Raw genomic sequence first — 20,093 nt, forward strand, 5'->3', positions numbered from 1 at the left:
GTGGTGTGTGTGTGTGTGTGTGTGTGTCTGTCTGTCTGTCTGTTTGCTTCCTCTGGAACACCTGTCATCCTGTCTTGTAAAACGTATAGTGTAGTCATCTAGTACTGTAGCTGCAGCCTGCTCAGTCAACCTTTTATATATTTGTGTGACACGTATTTACTGAAACACCGAAACGAAGATTCCTGGTATAGCTTGATAAGTGCAGAGTGTTTGAGAACACACAGGAGAACCCAACCTAGTCTGGGTGGTGGTTTCATGGCAAAACCGAGCTTTCAGCTGTGACCCGAAGGATGACGAGACGTTGCCCAGGTGAGGGACTCCGGGAAACTGGCAAAGTTCTCAAATCAACTTGATCTATGTCATAGCCATACCCAGGGCCACTCCTCTCTGAAGACCCAACTAACACCCAGGTCGTGGATATTTGGGGGAATGCTTGCAACATGAGGCTTAAGGCTATGGGTTAAGACGGGGCTGTTTTCAGGAGCCCCATGGTCTTCCCAAGGAGCACGGTGCTCTATGGGCAGTGAAGAGGATGGATTGACGATCTTCACAATTCAGTTCCTAACTATTAAATTCTAGAAGCTTGTTAACCTTCCAAAAGCCCTAAGGTGTCCTGGGACATGAGGACGGTGCATCACCTGCTGTTTCCTAGATTGGAGCTGAATCCCTTTGGGGAGGGAGTAAACAGGCTTCCTATAGCAGTTTGGGAGGCCTGTGCTTGGGAAGGAGGGGGCAGATGGATGTGGATGGCGGAGGAGGTCAGTTATGACAGCTCAGTCGGCCTTGCTCGCCCCTATAAGCTTTGGGGGAACCTGGTGTCGCCCAGGGCTCTAGAAGTGGGGCGCTCAGCTCCACTCCCACGAAGTGGCGTAGTAGACATGCAATCAGGGTGTTCTGGGAAAGAAGCCTCCTTGTTTTTCCGACAGAGCTTCTAGAAGTGACTCTCTCTCCAGCTCGGCTGGATGAGGGAAGAGGAAGCCTGGAGCCCCTGGAGCTGCTGGCAGCTGTGTGTGCCCACAAGGGGGAGCCAGCTTGAGGATGAAGGACCAGGACCAGAGCGCAGGAAAGAAACAGCTTCCTCTGTAACTGTTGAGCTACCGATTCAAATCACCCCTGAAGTGGACCCAACCTCTGGACTTGCACTTATAGGACTCAGTCAGCTCCTTTCACTGGCCAAGACAGTATGAGCTGGTTTTCCTGTCATTTGTGACCCAGACCTCTGAGTTCATGAGGTCCGGGTTATACTTCCAGCCTCCCGTTGGAGAGCATCCCATTCCCAGTGATGAAGCCCAGGGCTTGTTGGACACTGGTCAGCCTCAAGCCATGCTCCTTTGTGCCCGGACCAGTTTACAAAGAAATCTACCACACATGAACCGCGCGTGCGACCTGCTCCGGCAAAGGCGGCTGGTGCGGGTCAATGGCGACAGGCTTGGGGTCTTCACTCAGATCTCAAGCGGGCTGCTCAAGCTCTTAACTGCTCTGTTTTGCATGAGTTGAGTGCGATACACATTTTAGAAGCCGAACTACATTAAGGATTCCTAGTTCATATCCGATTCCAAGTAACTCGAATATGTACTTTGTGGGTTTCTGTGAGGAAAATAATTGATGGTCCAAACTGGAAGTCATCTATAGAAAATAGGCAGGGCTAGCTCCTAAAAGCAATTATTGGCATTGAGCTCCTGAATTTTTAAATCCCTTGAAAAGTCTGACAACATACCAGAAAGTAGAGATTTCAGAGATAATAACTGTAAACAAAATATTAAAAGCCCATAAGCGGTGTTGCCAAGTAGGATGCTGATGGCTCTAGAGACAATCATGAGGGCTCATTCCAGTTTCTCATCCCTAGTCCAATATTCTGTCACAGACTTTATTTACCCCGAGAGTGGGAAATAGACACAAGTCAAGTGCAAGTTTACAGAGAAACACTCGGCTTTCGGGTACCTCTTCTGGGAGTGGGGAGGTATATAGGTTGGAGTTTGCCTGGAAAAGGAGCTCAGGCAGGGCCAAGAGGAGATGCTGCTGGCACCACGGCAAATGAGATTTTGGGAGGCAGGAACAAAGCGTGACCTTCCCGTTCCCTTCTGAATGGGACTGATAGGGCAGGAGCATTTCGCTCAGTTGAGTAAAGCCTCACCCACCCCGAGGGTCTCACTCCAGTGCCTTACGCTCAGGTCAGAGGCAAGCCTCCAGGACAGGGGTGAAGAACTGGGGAGAGAAGACTCGGGGGGTAATGTCACGCTTGTCTTCAAATCTCTCAAGGACCCTGAGGTCAGAAGACCTTTCTAGCGGGTAGCGGGAAGGAATCTCCTTGTAATGTAATTAGTCTGCCAAGGAAGACACTTCCAAATGAAAAACTAATGAAGCAAATAAAAGACACAAACAATACAGCTGTCAAAATGACAAACAAAACAAAACCCTCAAACTGTCATTTCCACAAAGAATGTAAAAATCCACACTCGTGAGCTAGTGAAGAAAACCTCTTAATGCTTTTGTTTTAACTTTTTTGAAATTTTTAAACCAAGGGTGAGAGCTTATTCAAAGACAACTGGAACTTAGAAGAACTTCTAAGTTACAACTGAAGCCTGAAGAGAGAAGAACATAGGCTGAACGGCCTTCAAAATGGGCTCGTTTGACACTGCGCTCGCCAGAGGGAAACAGCAGACTTAGAAATAGGCTGTGGGTCAGGAAAGGCACTCGCTTTGCTCTCAGGACTGGCTGAAACACACTGGTTTCTGTGGGGAATACTTGTGCCAGCTCCGAGTGGCACGAAAGGATCTCACATGTGGTGGTGGGGGGGGGGGGGACAGTGGTAAGAGTGGCCTGCATCGGGGCGCCTGGGTGGCTCAGTGGGTTAAAGCCTCTGCCTTCGGCTTAGGTCATGATCCCAGGGTCCTGGGATGGAGCCCCGCATCTCTGCTCTGCTCTCTGCTCTGCAGGGAGCCTGCTTCCTCCTCCTCTCTCTCTCTGCCTGCCTCTCTGCCTACTTGTGATTTCTGTCTCTCAAATAAATAAATAAAATCTTAAAAAAAAAAAAGTGGCCTGCATTTCCAAGCCAACTTTTTTGGGGGAGGGAGGGGCGGTTCTTATGTGCTGCTGTCACTGTGCTATGCGAAATGGCTGCCAGAGGTCCTGTTCTGTCTTTCCACGATGCATCAAACGATGACCACCAGCACCGCAGAACAGCCAGTGCAAACCACTCCTGGGGGTGAGCAACTGTGGGTGCGTTAGGGGTTGGAGGAACCCTGTGTTCTCAGATCTCACTCTTGGGGAATGCCAGGCACAGCTGGACCAGAAAAATGCAGCATGGTCGGAGCTGGGGGGTGGGGGGCGGCCCCATGTGAGAGACTGAGTTCCTCAGCCTTGAAGTCTGCGAGTTTCTACCCCTAATTACTCGGAAACACTCAAAAATAGTCCCAAGAGCCTAATTCAGCAACACCAGCAGATGTAATTCATCTGTCTCATCCCCCCTTCCTGCCAGCTTCCATTCATTCCTCCAAAGGGTCGCTCAGCTCACTTTGACAGAGCCGGAGAAGCCTTCTTCCTTGTTGATATCAAGTGGTGCTGCAGACAAGACCCAAATAACTGATTACAACGTGAACCTCACCAAGCCCTGAAATGTGGAAACCAAATGTCTTGGGAGCTGGGCACGTGAGTTGGGACACAAGAAGCAGGTGTGTCGACTTTTTCAAAAGTCATCTGGGCCTTGGTCAGAGGCCCTCACTTCCTACTTTGTGTGCCAGAGTCAAGGCCTTAGGAGCTGGCTCACATTGTGGTTGAGAACCTTAACTTCTTCCAGAGCTCTACTCCAGGGCCCGGCACTTGCTCCAGAGCGAGAGTTTGCACAGAAAGCTAGTCACACATGGCGAGTCCCCAGCATCATCCTGTTGGCTCTTGCATTAATCAGCAAGCTGTGAATCATCGTAGTATGTCTAGACTTGTAGACGCACCGGAGGACCAAGGAAGCAAGTGGGGTTTCTTAAACCCAGTCAGAAGCAGAGATAATGTCTCTTCCTGTCTATGGTCGCTTCTCCGTTCCCTGACCCATGTGTTGTCATGTCTCCAAAATACCCAGAAAGGACAGAAATTGCCTTCAACTGACCAAGAAAGTGATTTCTAAGTGCTGGCTACGCACCTCACTAGACATCCAGAAACCCCAGCTGGCTCACGAAGATGATAGGCACCCACGTAGTCACTACAGCGCCTGTCTTGGACAGAAAACATGTAGCTCGGCCCAAGGCCATCTTTGCCTTGCACACTCATATTATTCGAAAACAAAATATTCTTTCTGATGAGGACAGGATTGACAAGTGCTTCAAAACTCAAGTCTTTCTTTTTTTGTGGTAAAAGTTGCCATTTGAACCATTTTAAGTGCAACCATCCTCACCATCCATCTCCAGAACGTGTTCTTCAACCCAGACTGAAACTCTAGACCCCCGTTAAGCAGCAACTTCCCCTTTTCTCTCCCCCAACCCCAGGCATCTACCGCACAGCTTTCTGTCTCTATAAATTCGCCTACTCTAAGTACCTACGGGAGTGGACTCGTACAGCATTTGTCCTTTTGTGTCTGGCTTCTTCCACTGAGTATAATGTCTTTAAAACTCATTCACATAGTAGCAGGTGTCAGAATTCCCTTCCTCTTTAAGACTACATAATAGTCTGTAATACGGACAGATAAACTGTGCTTACCCATTCACTGGTTACGGGCATTTGGGTTCTTCTCACCTTTGGGCTGCTATGGAAAGAGCTGCTGTAAACACTGGTGAACAGATTTCGGTTCAAGGACCTGTTTTCAGTTCTTTGGGATCTATGCCAATGAGTGAAATTGTTGGGTCATATAGTAATTCTATGTTTGCATTTTGAGAAACTGCCATACTATTTCCCACACTGGCCACGCCAGTCTCTATTCCTACCCATGGTGCCCACGATTTCCAATTTCTCCACATTCTCACCAGTGCTTGTGATTTTCTGTTTTGGTTTTTGTTTTGTTTTGTTTTAAATAATAGCCACCCTAATGGGGGTCAACATTTTCTCTGTTTTCATTTTCCAGAGCTTGTTTTTGAAAGTGTGGCCTGATAGAGTGAAAGGGTCATGGAATCATTCCCACTGACTCCCACTCAGAGGAGGCTGGGGGCCTCCCACACCTTTCAAAACTCGGTCACCTGGAAATATACGATCATCACTCAAAACTGTAAACGAGGAGTCCACCTTCATCTATTGGCCTAGAGAGTTAGCTGGCTTTGGCAAATTCTCTTCATGTACCACCCAGCCATGGACCCATGGAAAAAGTCTAGCTCCCCACAACTGTGCTCCCCTCTTCTGCTCAGGGGGGATAACCAGCTAGAACTTGCGCCTTTGGATTCAAATCCAAAGCCCCCCAGAGCAAAGCAAAATTTGGAATACTTTCTGACGAAATAGGCTATGCACCTTTTAAGCCTTCAAGGGCCATGTTGAGGCCAAAGCTGTGTGATAATTTCTTGAAGTGCCTGCTTCCCTTTTGCCTGGGTACCTAAGCTTCAACAGCCAAATCGAGCTGTGTGGGCTCGGTGCGATTCCCAGCTGCACATGTCCTAATCCAACAGGAAACTTTATTCACATGGGAGAAGGACCAAAGTATGGAAGAAAGAGAGAAACGCTGCCTCTTCACTGACTCCATTCTGTCTCAGAAGCCTGGTGGTCTGCTGGGAGGCAGGCGCACGGGAAGGCTGTGCTGGGGGCACCTGTGCCTCTGCAGTGGAAATGAGATCTCTCTGGACCTGTGCATGCATTTTGACTTTCAACAGCTCCTTTGACTTTCAACTCCTTTTGATGGGAGGGACTCAAATGAGTCAACTCATGACAACAAAACACACACACACACACACACACACACACAAACAGACAAAGCATTATCTGTCACCGTGGGCAACAACTAACGAGATCCAACAGAAATCCAAAGTTTTTCGACTCCTTAGAAAAAAACAGAAAGTTCTTTGGTGGTGAGGGGTTTGCTTTACCCATAAATAGCGTTCCATCCTCTGCCCACCCTCAAGTTCACGAGCAGCCAGCCAGGGCACACACACGGCCACGTTTAGCAGCAGGCCCAGATCTTGGGATTTGTCAACCCCCAAGGGAAAGAAGAGGCTAAAAGTACAAATGGACTCAGAAGAGGTTTCCTAAATCTGTGCTATGCGGCCATTCACGGGTTTGACAGGGAGTGGCTGCGGGGGATGCGGCGGGGAAGGGGGCAGGCAGCGGAGTCCCATTAGTGCACATGCGCGGATCGCCGTCCGGCCCTGCGTGTGGGGTGTTAGGGCCACAGCTGAAGCGCGCAGGCCCCCTGTGATTTTCCACTCACTCTAGACACTTTTACGTTTTGCTAACTTTTCACTTGGGATCACAACAGCAGCTCAGAGCACTTCTGTCCTCTTCTACTCTCTGAAAACCTTCCCTGGTTTTACAGCAAGAAATAAGCAGGTCGTCTCGGTAAATGCCGCAAAAGAAAACAATTTATACGCTTTGTTTCTAAACATCTCATTCTGAGCACCTCAGCTTCAGTGAAGTTCATGGTTTCTTTTCAAGTGTTTTAAGGAGAAATGAACAAACAAAAAACCCACAAAAACTTGATAGGAGGTTTCTCAAAATGGTTGTGTTTGAGCCTTCATAATGCAATCACTAAGCAATTATAAAATGCGCTCTGTTGATCTCTATGATCGAGGCCTCTGACTGGGGGTTTTTTGCACCCCTATCAGCTTCGGCGTGGACCTCACTGCAGAGACAAAAAGTACCACCGATGTTTAAAGGGTTAGTACTTGACAAGCAGTGCATTTAAAAAAAAAAAATTCTGCTTTTTGAAAAAGGGACATAGCTTTGAGGTGGAGGATCCTTAATGATTCTCAGAAACCAGAAGAGAAACAGAAAGAAAAACCAGATTCTGGGTAATATTAGTACCAAGTTCTGAGTCTGCATTTCCCAAATTCAGCGCCCAGTGGAGTTTCGTTTCATGGCCATTCAGAGTGGTTGAAACGAAACTTGGTCAACACGGAGAAACCGGTCCCTGAATTTTCAAAAATGTATGTTACACTGTGTCTAATTATATTTCCTCCCAAAGCAGCTAAAAAAAGGCTTCCCCAAACGAAATAGCGTTTTGCAGCCCAATTTAGAAAGAAAGGAAAAAGTAAGCTTGTGTGTACAGTTGTGCTCACAGACAAAATGAAGATGCTTATTCAGGAAAAGGCTGCCCCATCTGGCAGAGAAGATGCGTGTAGAGCCAGCCCAGCCGTGACCCGGGGAACCTGACTCACCGCCCCCATCCTCCCGCGCCTGGTGACAGCTTGCCCAGAGGCCTCGGCTCTTGCATTGCAGTGGGACTCACTTCCGGACTGAAATCCGTGATGCTTTGTGCCAGAATTAGTAAAAGACAAATGCAAGGAAATTTTTCTCCTAATAGGGGAGCCCTATTAGGGAGGGTTCTCTCCCAGCCCTTACCCTCAAAACAAGAGAAGAACTAAAGGAAACCAGTGAAAGGACCAGCAAATCCAAGGTCACAGGTCCTCCCTGACAATATGTGGTACATCTGATTCCCGGGAGTGGGGGCGGGGGGGTCCAGTACGTTAGCAAGAGAACTGTCACCTGCTTTCCAATGCTTATGAACAATTTGAGACTGGAAGGAGGCTCCCCAGGAGCACCATCACTCTCAACTCTCCTTCTCTTTTTCTTAAATTTGAATTTAAAAAAAAATTAAAGTTTTTTTATACAAGTATAATTAACGCACTGTGTCATATTAGTCTCAAAAGTCACATAATGTGATGAGCACCGAGTTAGCGTGTAGAATTGTTGAATCGTTACACGGTGCCTCTCCTGAATCTTTCTCGGGTGGAAAGTGGAGCCGATGTCACTTTGACAAGAAGAGACAGTTGTCTTGGTCTAGCCTGGTTTTATCATTTCTGTTTTCCATGAGGGGTCATGGTGCAAATGTAGAGATTTTAATTTGCAGTGCTAACGGAGACTGCAGTAATTAAAGGTTCTGCTCTATTGAGCAGGTGAGCACAGCCTTGGAAATTCAAACCAAGAGGAATCTTGAGTTTTGGCAAAGGTTCTTGTGGGAGGCTTCGGGAGTGGGTGTGAATGGTGGAGGGGAGGGAAGAGGAGGGGGGAGGCAGCCCTGCAGTTTCAGCAGGGGTGCTCCGAGTGCTGGCATCCATCTGGGGCCCTAAGCAAGGCTCTAAGAACACAGCGACAACAGGGGACACCCATTCCCCCAATGCCAGTGGCAAGGCAGAAGCAGCGTTTCTGCTGGCACTGGTGCTGGGTGACCAGCAAGGCTAGCCCGTGCTCGCCCTGCCATTGGCTCTCTGGGCCTATCAGCGGTCATCCTGGGAGGGAGGGGGCAGCCGACGTTCTCCCCTTGTCTCCTGCGGGGGGTGCTCAGAAAGCTATGGCCGGGCTCAGTGGCTCGGCTCTTTCCTGGGGTCACCGACTCGTGTCCTCTACTTGACTTCTCTTCCGCCACCTGGCAAATGTCCTCCGTGACCCACCGCCCCTGCTCTGCCAACAGCTAGAGAGGAACCTGGACACTGAGGCAGTCTAACCCACTCCACTGGGTTACTGGTGTTGTAAGTTTCAGGGACTTTCTAGAAAAAGCAGTAGCTAACATCCGTGGAGCATTTTTGTGCACCAGACCGTACGCCCAGCGTTTGTACCTCACCTCTTTTAATCCTTCCAGCGGCGCCATTAGACAGGGATAGGAGTATCTCCAGCTTACAGATGGGGAGAGTACGACCCAGAGAGGGAAAAGAGCTTGCCAAAATCAAAAGTAACAGAGCTGGGACCGGGACAATAGGGCTCCAAATCCTGTGTCCCTTTGAACCTGGCCTCAAGCCCAGTGCAGGGGCCTGCCGCCTGCCAAGCACACCCGTCCCCCACGGCCATGTCCCCTGCCCAGTGTCATCGCCCTCAGGCCCTGGGCCCTGGAGGTGCTACCACCCCCACCCCCACCGGTGCGCCGACCCCCCCCCCCCCCCCCCCCCCCCCCCGCAGCGGAGCGTAGCAAGAGGGCTCCCTTGAGGCGCCACCTCAGACCAAGCTGCCCAGACCCCCGCGGCCGGCTCAGCCCGTCAGGGAGGCAAGATGGCGAGTTCTCTCGTTTCACCCACTGTCTCCGTGATTCCTGGTGTTACCGCTGCCGCGGCTAACGGGATGGGAGGCTCATGGGTAAAGGTAGAAATCGTAGCAAACCCCAGAGGCGCCTCATCCCGCCTTCCTCAAGGCAGGCTTGGTTCCCCTCCTGCCCTTCTCAGAATCTGTCTAAACAATGCCCTGGGCCTCTTTGGTCCATTTCTCCACAGCTGCCCCCTTCCCCTGTGCCTCGGCCTGCCTCAAGGATCAGATTTCGAGCCTTTTTGTTCTTATTCCAACTGGCCACCATCCACATCCCTCCTCCCCAGGACACTGCACTCCCAGCTCTGCAAACCATGTGCACTGGGGGCCCTCAAGCTGCTTCCTCAGTGGCCCTGTTCGCATCTCTGAGCAAATGTAAGCTCCACTCACAGCGTTCGGACTGATTTTTGCGAGGAGCTCCTTCAAGGAGAAGGAGCCCTAAGTTTTGGAAACAAGATTCAGCTTAAGAGCAGAGAGATGTCAGAAGCCTGGGTGACAGAGGGAGGCTCTGACAACCCCACACGCCAGGGCCACTTGTCCCGACTCCAAGGGGAGCCTTCATAATCCCAGGTCCGCTTTCCTTATCTGTGATTTCAAACCCCAAAAGCTCGAAAAGCCCATTTGTTTTGGTAAGTTTGGCATTGGAATTTATTTGGGGACAAAAATGGGTCGTGGACTTCGGGAACTATTCATAGTTTTCCATAAGAATAAGGAAATGCTGCCCTAGGCTGCCAGAGGCTCACGCGATACTTGGCAAAAGCACCATATTAGCTTTCTAAAGTCCCAAATGTTCTGAATTTGGAAACGCATCCGACCCCCGAGGCAGTCGATTCCAGCCCGGGGCCCGCACCAGCCCCGACTGACCACGAAGCCTGTGCCGGGCTCTGGGCTATTTCAGCTCAGAGGGGCTGAGTGACGTTGTTCCTGGCACAGAGCCGGTCAGTGGCGGCGCCTGGACTTGAACCCCCACGCCCTCGCTTCAGCCGCCACACTGAACTGCCAGGTGGCATATGCCTTTTCCCTTCAGTGCAAACAAACGGTCCACCGAAATCGCCGGAGCTGAGAAATACGGGAGCTGGGCAAGGGGCACCAAGCGAGAGACCCCTGCCTGCGGGGTGAAGATGGCCAGTTCCCTTTTCCAGCGGGCCCGGAATTGCCTCAGTGGGGCTGAGCCCGGAACAGGGAGAACCACGTGGTCAGCAGGTGCCACAACCGCTGCGCACCTGCAGGGAGCACCGCTCGTATTCCGTCCCCACACAGCATCGGTTTCGAGGGCCACATTTCAGGCCCCAGAAACGGGATCTGGAGACTCAGGGCCAAGAGTTAGTCTTAGTGATAGCAAACCGTCACTGGCAAGTATCTCGTGACGCGAGACCCCGTTCAAAAATCTTTAGATGTATTACTGCGTTTAATGTTCAACCAGCCTGTCAGAACACTTCACCGAGGACTGGTTCCCAGGCGCGGAGCTCTCATGAGGCACGGAGGAAAAAGACACGGGTCCTATCCTCCAGGGGCTGCCCTGGTCACACTCATCCGGGGCCCTCAGAAGAGAGGTCAGCCCTGACAGCTACTTCCCACAGGCCAGGTCCTCCTTGGCTTCTCTGCAGAAAAGGGAGCCCACATGGGAGATGGAAGTACCCGGGGCTGTCTGGAGAAGCTTCCTGGAGCGGAGGGCACCTTAGGAGCTGTAGGAGTGGGTTAGGAGTGGGACAGGAGCCAGAAGGTGGGAACGGACAGCCAGGCACAGGGAATGGCAGGAATGAGGCTGCGAATGCACAGTGGGCCAGAAACTATGAGCACTCCGGGTGATAGAAGTCAAATGCCAAGTGGGCCTGAAGAGCACCGAGTCTAAGAAGGCACATGGAGCCTCTGGAAACTTCTGAGCAAATGTGAAACACGGTCAGTTCTCTGTTATATGTGGTCGCTTGAAGGTAGTGTTTGCAGTGATGGCTGCTTTATTGGGGGAAACCACTTTAAGAGTCAACTCTGAGTTCAGACAAAGAGCCAAGAGGACCTGAACTCAGAGAGGGCTAAGGTCCCTCCCCAAAGGAGGGACAAGGATGAACAGCACCCTGGGTAGGCAGGTATCTGACATGGTCCCCAGTGACCCCTGCCTCCTGGTAGTCACACCTTATGTTTGTGTCTAAAGAACAGAATAGAGCAGAAGAGATGGGACATCATTTTCGAGACGAGGTTCTAAAGACCATGACCTCTGACTTGCTGGCACTCCCTTTCCTCTCTTGCTGGCATATTCTGTTTTGCTTACTCAGATGAAACCGGCTGCCATGTTGTGAGGTGCTCTATGAGGAGGCCCACATGGCAAGCAACCAAGGGAGGCCGCTAGCCAACAGCTCATGAGGAACCGAGGCCTCAGTCCAACCACCTGCAAGGAACTGCTTCCTGCCAACAACCTTGGCAGTGAACTTGGAAGCAGAACCTTCCTGGTTGAGCTGGAGATGACCACAAACTTACGAGCGACTCACGGTCAAAAGACCCAGCCAGGTGATGCCAGGACTCCTGGCCCACGGAAACTGCGAGGTGATACATGTGTGTTGTTGTAAGCAGATGTTTTGGAGTAATTTGTTACTCGGCAAGAGATAACCAACACAGGCAGCGAGTGGAGCACTGACGAGGGCCACCTGCGGTCCACACCACTCAGGAAGGACCAGCTGAGTCTAGCGGTCAGATTGTAGGAGATGAGGGAGAGGGAGAAATCACAGTGATTTGGGGAAGAGCACAGGCTCTGAACTAAGACTTCCTGGTTTCCGGTTCCTGCTCTGCCCCTGGCTGTATGACGCTGGGCAAGTCATTTCAACTCTCTGAGCCTCAGTTTTTTTGTAGAATGGAGACGCTAAGAGTAACTACTTTCTACGTATCTGTCCTTTTCATTTGGAACCTGCTCAGCAGAAGTTTGCTGGGCCATTTCTAGAAGGCTCCGTGTGCAAGCCTTATGCCAGCAGGGACAAGATTTAAATTCTTCGGTGCAATTTCCTTGCATCCTGCAAAGTGTCTGCTAGCCCTGGGTGAGGGAACATGCCACGTGGCCCAGGGCAGAGCCTTGCCTTCCCCTGGTCCCCTTCCCCTGGCAGCACCTTCTGGGTACACGTTTCCTCCCAGAGGAGTTAAGTGGCCCACACAGGAACTGAAACCATAACGCTGGCCTCATCAATACTGCAGTTGGACCACACGGAATTTGGCTGAAATAGACTTTTCCCAAGTCAAGTCTGGGCTCAGAGAGGACTAAAGCCACGTTTGCTTCCAGAGCCAGGTCGCCAATAGCATAAGACACGGTTCTTAGTTTCAGAACCAAGGACCGCCACCGGACACGAGATCGTCTTACCTGTCTGGGCAGAGAAGGCATGGAGTCCCGCGCCCCCAGCCGCTGAAAGCGCTGGGGCTGCCGCATCATCTGGTGCAGAAGGAATGACGAGTGGTCAGGCTGCGGTGGCGGCGGCGGCTGCAAGGTGGCAGTGGCGGTGGACAAGGCGGTGGCGGAAGAGGCCGGCGGTGCCTGCTGCAGGTAGTGGAGCAGGGACGTCTGCCTAGAGGTGGCGGGCACGGAGGGCACCTTTTGGGGACCTGGCTCAGAAACGAAGTGCGACAGGGGCTTCGTGTTGCCGAAGGTAAAGGGCTCCGGGATTCCAGGGCCGGGGCTGGGCAGCCCCTGCTGCATGATCACGCTCAGGGTTTTGGATGAGTCGGTGGTCAAGGGCTTGAAGATGGTGCTCGTTGACTGCCGGGGCGGCGGCGGCGGCGGCGGCGGCGGCGGCGGCGGCGGCTGCGTTAGCGGGTGGCCAGAGGGTGTGAGGCTCCGGATGAGGGAGCACTGCGGAGTGAAGGACTGCTGCGGCAGGCCCGGGCTGGAGAGCTTCTCCGGCCGGTAGGGCGGGGAGGGCCCCGCGTTGCTGGCAGGCAGGGCGGACAGCAGGTGCCCCCGGGGTCCATAGACCCCGGGGGACACCAGGTTGGCCAGGATGGAGCTCTGGGGGCTGAACTGCGGCTGTTGACTGAGCACAGGGCTGGGGAGCTTCTCAGGAGTGTAGAGCATGGCGGGCCCCATGGCCGTGGTGCCACCGGACGCCAGGCTGGCGAGTAAGGCATTGGGGGAGGCTTGGAAGGCGCTCCCTGGCAGGTTGCTGGATGCCATGCACGACACCATGAGGCTCTGAGGGCTGAACTGCGGTGGCGGTTGCGGAGATGGTACCGGGCGGTAAGACGGGGACATGCCCGGAGGCGGCAGGCCCGACCAGCTGGGGCTGGGCGCCTGCGGCCTACTAGCGGACCCCTGCTTGTTAGCCGCCAGCACCTTCAGCTGGTGGGCGTGATGCCACTGCGGCACCGGGACTGGGGGCAAAGCGGCCTGGGGCACCCCCGGGGCCTGGCTCTTGGCGTGCGCCACTGAAGAGCTGGGTGAGGCCCCCCGCTTACTTGGGGGTGGGATCCCATAGCTGATCCCGGCCGGGGAGTGCGGGACTTGAAGCGACGGCCCCGCCCCCGTGAGCTGGCTGCAACTCGAAGCAAACTCCTTGCTGGCACCAAAGCTCTCCAAGTGGGGCATCTGCACCGGAGGCTTGGGAGTGGTACCCAGGGTTGCCTGCGGGTGTTCTAAGACCAGTGGTTCTTCCGGCTTGCTGCCCAGGATCTTCTCAAGATCGAGGTCATTCGGAGAAGGTTCTTGAATTTTTGTTAGTTCCTCCAGGAGATCTTGAAGTTCCTGGTCCACAGGCGGCACGCTGTTGGCTTTGTCGTAGTAGGGCCCAGGGGGTCCTTTCAGTCCCACTTCTGCAGCCGGAGGCACCACGAATGGCGAGCCCATGACACTGCCGTTCACGGGATTCGTCTCGAGGGGTAACGAATGGCCCGCTCCTCCCATGGCCGTGGCACCGGGGTTCATCGTTAGCGGAGGAACCTGCAGCTCCACACGGGCCGTGCTGGGGTGGGCACTCGGGCCCATAGAAAGGGTAACGTCTTCCAGACAAGGCCTCTTGATTTTATTAGGGTAACCCCCATCAGCCATGCCTGGAAACTGGAAATGATCTCCTTCCTGTCTCCTTTTAACGGGTCCCTGTGGCAGAGCAGGAGAAAGAGAGAGGGAGAGAGAAATTTTTATAAAGCCTTGGCACATGAAAGCTAATGAACAGGAAACTTGCAAGATAAAACACCTCTCCATTTTGGGACTTATAGTTGTCAAAACTATATAATACAGCCTATTTTGGGAACCATAATGCTGCTTCTTTGTTGCTGTGTTTCATGTAAACTGTCTTGTTACACTTCGAATTAGGCATTATGCTGTCTGTGTACCGAACACCACAGGAAGTCCCACAAAGGATCTTCTCTGCCCGCATAAGGGGGAGCTCAGTTCAGCTGTGTGGAAGCCATGGAAAGAACTGTGTCCTAGATGGGCGTTTGAAGGCACACTGCAAGGACCTGTCTATAGAGACCCCTGTTACTAAGAAGGAAAAGCCTAATGTAGACATTGAACTTTTAGGGTGCCTCCCTGTCTTGGTAAAATACATCAGACTGAGGTCCGCAATGGGACCACAATAGAGCCTCTGAAGGAAAGCAGATCTGGCTGTGGGCTTTGGGACAGCTGGCTGAGCTATCCTGTTTAGGGGAAACACAAGTTGCAGACCGATCATAGGGGCATGGGCACCTCTATTTCTACACACACACACACACACACACACACACACACACACACACACTGCTAGGTACATGCAAAAATTGCTTGGAAGAACATCTATGTGACCATTTGGAGCAGCCATCTCTTGGGGGTGACTGGCGAGGCCCTTTCTATTCTCTATGGTTTGGTATTGCTTGTTTGTTTTTATTGAGAATGACTTATGACCACCACCCCCCCAAAGTATAAAGTTATCTAAATAAGAAATTCCTCTCTGCAGGTGCATCCTTAGGTTGGGGAGATATGGAACAACAGGAAAAGGACCCAATCTGCGATCTGCACCTTGGGGGAGCTGCTCTCCATTTATAAAAGCATAGCCTTTGGGAACAAAGCAGTTAGCGATGCAGTATTTCCTACTCGTTCAAGGCTCCATACAATCATCTGTGGCTGTCATGTTAATGAGTGTGACTGCAAGTGGAGGGAAAAGCGAGTGGGGTGGTGAGGAGGAATGTGCGGGAAGAGAAGGGCTTGCCTACAGGGGAGGAGGGAAACGGAGGACCCTCGAAAATGGCCCTGCTGTAAGAAATCCTACTGTAACTTTTGACTCCCCTGAAACTCAACTACTAACAGCCTACTGTGGACTGGGGACCTTACGGTAACCTTGGGTAGGTTAACATGGATTTGGGATGTTCTACGTACTGTTATTAGAGCCTTACAACAAAGGGAGCTAGAGAAAAGAAAATGTTACTAAGAACATCATAAGGAAGAGAAGACGCATTCACAGTTCCTTCCTGTATTTCTCCTGAAGAAAACTGCCTGGAAGTGGACTCGTGTTGTCCACACCTGTGCTGTTTAAGGGGCAACCGCATTTCTCCTGAAGCAAATTTTTGTGTAAGAATCCCCCTGTTTAGCTATAGAAGTCTCACTGGGACAATTGTTGTTGGTCCTTTGATGTCTCCTCATGCTTGTCTCACTGGTGAGGGACGTGGGGTCAACGTGTGTGGGTGGCCCCCGGCTAGCGCCACACGGGCCATGACAGTCGCGACAGAGTGAACATCCAAAGAGATTCCCCCAGGGCTGCGCATCTCGGGCTCTGGTGCTCATCAGACTCCCCAAGACATATCCAGATTCCCAGCCCCCCACCCCAAATGAACTGTTTCACTCTCGTGCAGAGCCGGGTGGGCGGGGGGGGGGGGGCGGTGGTGGTGGTGGTGCAGGGATCTGAGTCTTTTTGAAGCTCCCGGGCTGATTCTAATGCTCAATGCCTCATCTCACTGATGCTGCTCTGAGATCCTGCGGCACCTAGTAAATCCTCCCTAACTCGTGGCTGCCATTACCATTGGGAGTGCAGCCCCATCCTGTGAGAGACAGGGGCTCTGACACCCAGGGAAGGGAAAGGTCTTGCCCAGAGCTGCTTGGCTGGAGGGCGGCAGGGCCCAGAGAGATGCAGGCCCCCTCCCAGACCCCACAGCTGCCTCTCAAGCCTGGGCCTTGACCCGCCCCGAAGGCAGGACACTGTCTCATTGCCACAGAAAGGGCTCCGCCCACTGGAAGGAGGGAACTTGCCTCCTTCTTCGCCTTTTCTCTGCAACATGGACAAGAGCTCTTTGAGGGGCAGCTCTGCCATCAAATCCACCTGGGGCTGAGGTTCTGGGGTCGGCAAGAACGGGCTGGGCCGGGGGTGGGGGCACAAGAAGTGGCCTCTCCATTCACCTGTGCCCACTCCTCCATCCGGGAGCAGTGGACTCTGTCTCGGCCCACACCAGGTGTTTAGTAAATAGCAGCTGAATGAATCAATGGACAAATGAACCAAATGGCCTGGCGTGCAGGGGGCTCTGCTACATGTTCTCCTGGTCATTCATTCAGTCGGTCATGGGCCAGCCCACAAACAAGTCACTGAGTCCCAAACTGATTCTGTTTCATCGGCATTCTCCCAAGCAGTTCAGAGAATTCCAATATATTGAAAGTAGAAATGGATGAAATGGATCAATAAGGGATGAGTGGGGGCGGGTTCTAGCCCGGATCCCCTTCAGGGAACTCAAGCTGGCCATGGCCGGGCCCAGGGTGGCCATGGCCGGGCCCAGGGTGCTGCTGGCGAAACCGACTGGTTTCTCATGCTGCATGAGAAACCCGACTGGGAAGCAGGTGCCACGATGCTTAAGTGCACGTAGTCGAGGCGGGGGGATGGGGTGGGAGGAACGGGAAGGAAGAGTACAGAGAGTACATCTCAACCTTCTCTTTTTACAGAAAACAGAATGGGATGTGATTTGCTTGTGGTCACACAGCTAGTTAGTGGACAAGGACAACAGGACAAGGAAACAGGTCCACCTGTTTTAGACCCCAGGTGTCCCGACTCCCAGCCTGAGCCCTCACAGGTCAACCTTTGGTGGGGGTGGGGGGACAGAGTGCGGAGGGGAAGTGGGGGAGTTCGCCGGCATCTTTCAAAAAGGAACGGCCATCTCTAACCCCGTTTCACAAGCAAGCTGAGCCACGGATGTGATCCCCACAACCTTATGAACATTCTCTGAAATGCATTTGAAAGCATGTGATAGCTTCTGCACCCCTTAAATAATGAGAAAAGTAAGGCAGCCCTTTTGATGGGGGCCAAGTTCAGCTCTGTAGTCAGTATTATTTCTGGTTCCGTCTGAACAATGACATGGTGATTCTTTCCTTTCTCCATTTTTAGTCCAGAAGGACAAAAAGGGCAAAAATTTCTTGGAAAAGGTCTAGATTATGAGAGTACAGTCTAGGTTTATAAAATGGGCACAAGAAGTAAAAGGAATATGATATATGTATGTGTATTTGTGTGTGTGTATGAGTGGGTGTGCGTGTAAAATACATAAATATGTCACTCTTCCCCAAGAAATCTAGCAGGCTGTTATGAACCCTTCATTTTGAAACTCTGACCAGTGGCTTAACATGGACACCAACATGTGCACAGTTCTTGCTGGGTAAGAACAGAGGAGGCTAAAGGTGACCAGGAGGCATCGGTTCAGGGAACCTCATTTTCCCTGCAGAGGTCGCCGGGCACACAAGGCCATGACAAAATGGTCAAAAAGGTGGAAATGACCATCGGCTTATTAGCTTCTGCCTCCCCCCACCCCGCCAGCTGGCGGCTCCCACAGGGCAGCTTGGGCCAGTCTGCTGCTACTTCTCTCAGTCTCTCTCAAGCACGTCTGTACTCCATCAAAGCTTTCTTCCGCACAGTTCTCCATTTCCGGAGTTTCCAAGCGTCGGCCAGCTACATTGGCTCTCAAGCCCCTGGAGCCGAGGACGGTCCCTAGCAGACCTGCTCAGAAGGAAGGAGTAAAGACATTCTGGGGCCTGATGGAGGTAGCCCCGTGGACACGACAACGTTGCAGCAGAACTGAGAGAGGATGGAAGGAAGGGAGAGGGGGAAGAATATGTCCCGATCCCCACGGCGGGGAAGGTTAGCATCGGCGTGTATAGTGTATGTTTCACTTTCCTGTTTGTTATGCGAAAAGTTCGCCTCACAAATTGAAACTGACCTTTTTGTAGCTCAAACGGGATTTTCAGCATTTCCAGAATTGCAAGACATGAGGCTTTGGACAATCCCATGGAGGCTGGGAGTGCCAGGGAACCCTGACTGCTGACTGGCTCCAAGAGGAGTCAGTTTGTCTCAAGCACAAATCTCTGCTAATAGGTGGTTTGAAGCAAGAATCTCAACCTCCAAATGGGGAATCTGTTGGTGTCCTTGCCTTGCTCTGAGCCGGCAGATACTGTAGCCTTGGCCCCTGACGTAGGCAGTGGCAGGCAGGGGGGCAGGATAGAGCCCTGGAAGAGGCACAGAAGACCTGCATTTAAGTCATAGCTGTTCTGTTTGCTGTGTGACTGTGGGGTGAGTCACTCCCCCTCTCTGAGCCTCGGTATCTTTTTCTGTGAAATGGGTCCTGGGCCTGCCCTGTGTGCCTCACAGCGTCAGTGAAGCAGGTGCATCACGAGCTGTAATTGCCACTGATCTCATTCTCCAGGCCCTAGGTCCCCATGCTGCCCTATGGCCCTCCAGCGTAGTCCTCAGTTTGCCCTCTGACAAATAAGGACATGCCCACAGGGAGTGGAGGGAGGTCAGGGAGGCGGGCAGCCTAGTCCCTATGGCCCCGCAGCGCTGCCTCCTTCTTTGGGCCCTGTCATGCTGCTGCAGCACTCTGGTGCCCCGTCCTGAGGACCTGGGCTTCAGCGAGCGTCAACCAGAGCCATCTAGGCAGCAGCCCCAGCAAATGCACTTTCTAGAACTGTGTTCTTCCTTTCTTTAGTGGACACACACCAGCTGGAAGTGTGGGCGACTCCTAAGGATGCCCCCAAGCCTGGAGGCTCATGTAGCTTTAAGGAGCTCATAACTCATATTGCCCCCACCCCGGGGCTGCCTGGGGCTGGAATGGAAGCTGAGGGTCGAAGGCAACCCTGTGTGCAGGACCCAGGTTAACAAGCTTCATCGGTGTCCCGCTGGAGTGCGGCTGACAAGCCTAGAACCATGCAGAGAAGTGGAACAGTGGAGGCAGAGCTGAGGCTCCAGGCCACACACCGATGGCAGAGGCCACCAGGGCCACTGGGCAGACCCTCCTCACTTCCCTCTGGGCTGGGCTTCCAAGGACCCACTGATATGACCTCTCCTAGGTCCCTAACCCACTCTGGGCCTCAGTTTCCCCAACTGTAAAGGTCTCTTCTCCCCTCCCCCAGGAGGGTCTCTCTCCCTGGGATGACAGTAGGCCAGGGGCAGCCCAATGGCTCATAAGCGCCCTGGCCACGAGCAGGATGTGCACGCTGTTGGCAGCTGCAGACTCTTACGGAAAGCACACCCTCCCCCAGTCCAGTGGGGGTCAGAGGATGGTCCTTCCCAAATATCTCTAGGACGTTTTATTAAGGAATTACTTGAATGCATGTGTACCTCTGTGTGTATGTGCGTGCGTGTGTACGTCTGTGGACTAGCAGCATTAGTCCTGAGCATAGCAGCTGTGCACAAGCTGAATCAGGAAAGGTGGCCGACAGTTTGGGTCAAGTGAGCCGTGCTCACTTGCATCTCGTTTAGGGTCCTACCAAATTACCAGGAAGCCTGCCATCTCCCCAGCTAACTCAAGGGGCCTATGACAGTCGGTAGTGATGTTTTAAAGGCCGTTCCTGAAGATCTATCCCGAATGAGAACTCGGCAGTGGGCTCAGTCAGTCGTCTGGGCCTCTGGTCCCCACCTGCCCTCCCTTAACCGCTCCACCAAGCCCTGTCGCAACTTTGCATCTCCCCAGCGGAATCCGGCATGTAGGGAATGCCCGAAATTGAAGGGAGGGGGACTGAGTTCACAGAGAACACCGTGCCAAAGGCGGAA

General features: G+C 52.6%; 1 protein-coding gene across 3 annotated transcripts in view; it reads right to left on the reverse strand.

Annotated features, from left to right (window-relative positions):
* The window catches only part of MAMLD1 (mastermind like domain containing 1), a 107,434-nt gene that overhangs the window by 21,818 nt on the left and 65,523 nt on the right, over positions 1–20,093 (reverse strand). For all 3 annotated transcript variants that reach the window (XM_059384556.1, XM_059384555.1, XM_059384557.1), the window contains one exon: positions 12,476–14,200. In XM_059384556.1, coding sequence (XP_059240539.1) covers positions 12,476–14,152 — 1,677 coding nt within the window. In that variant the 5' untranslated portion in view covers positions 14,153–14,200. The remainder of the gene's footprint in view (positions 1–12,475; positions 14,201–20,093) is intronic.

This window comes from Mustela nigripes, chromosome X (genome assembly GCF_022355385.1).
Source record: "Mustela nigripes isolate SB6536 chromosome X, MUSNIG.SB6536, whole genome shotgun sequence".
Lineage (NCBI taxonomy): Eukaryota > Metazoa > Chordata > Mammalia > Carnivora > Mustelidae > Mustela > Mustela nigripes.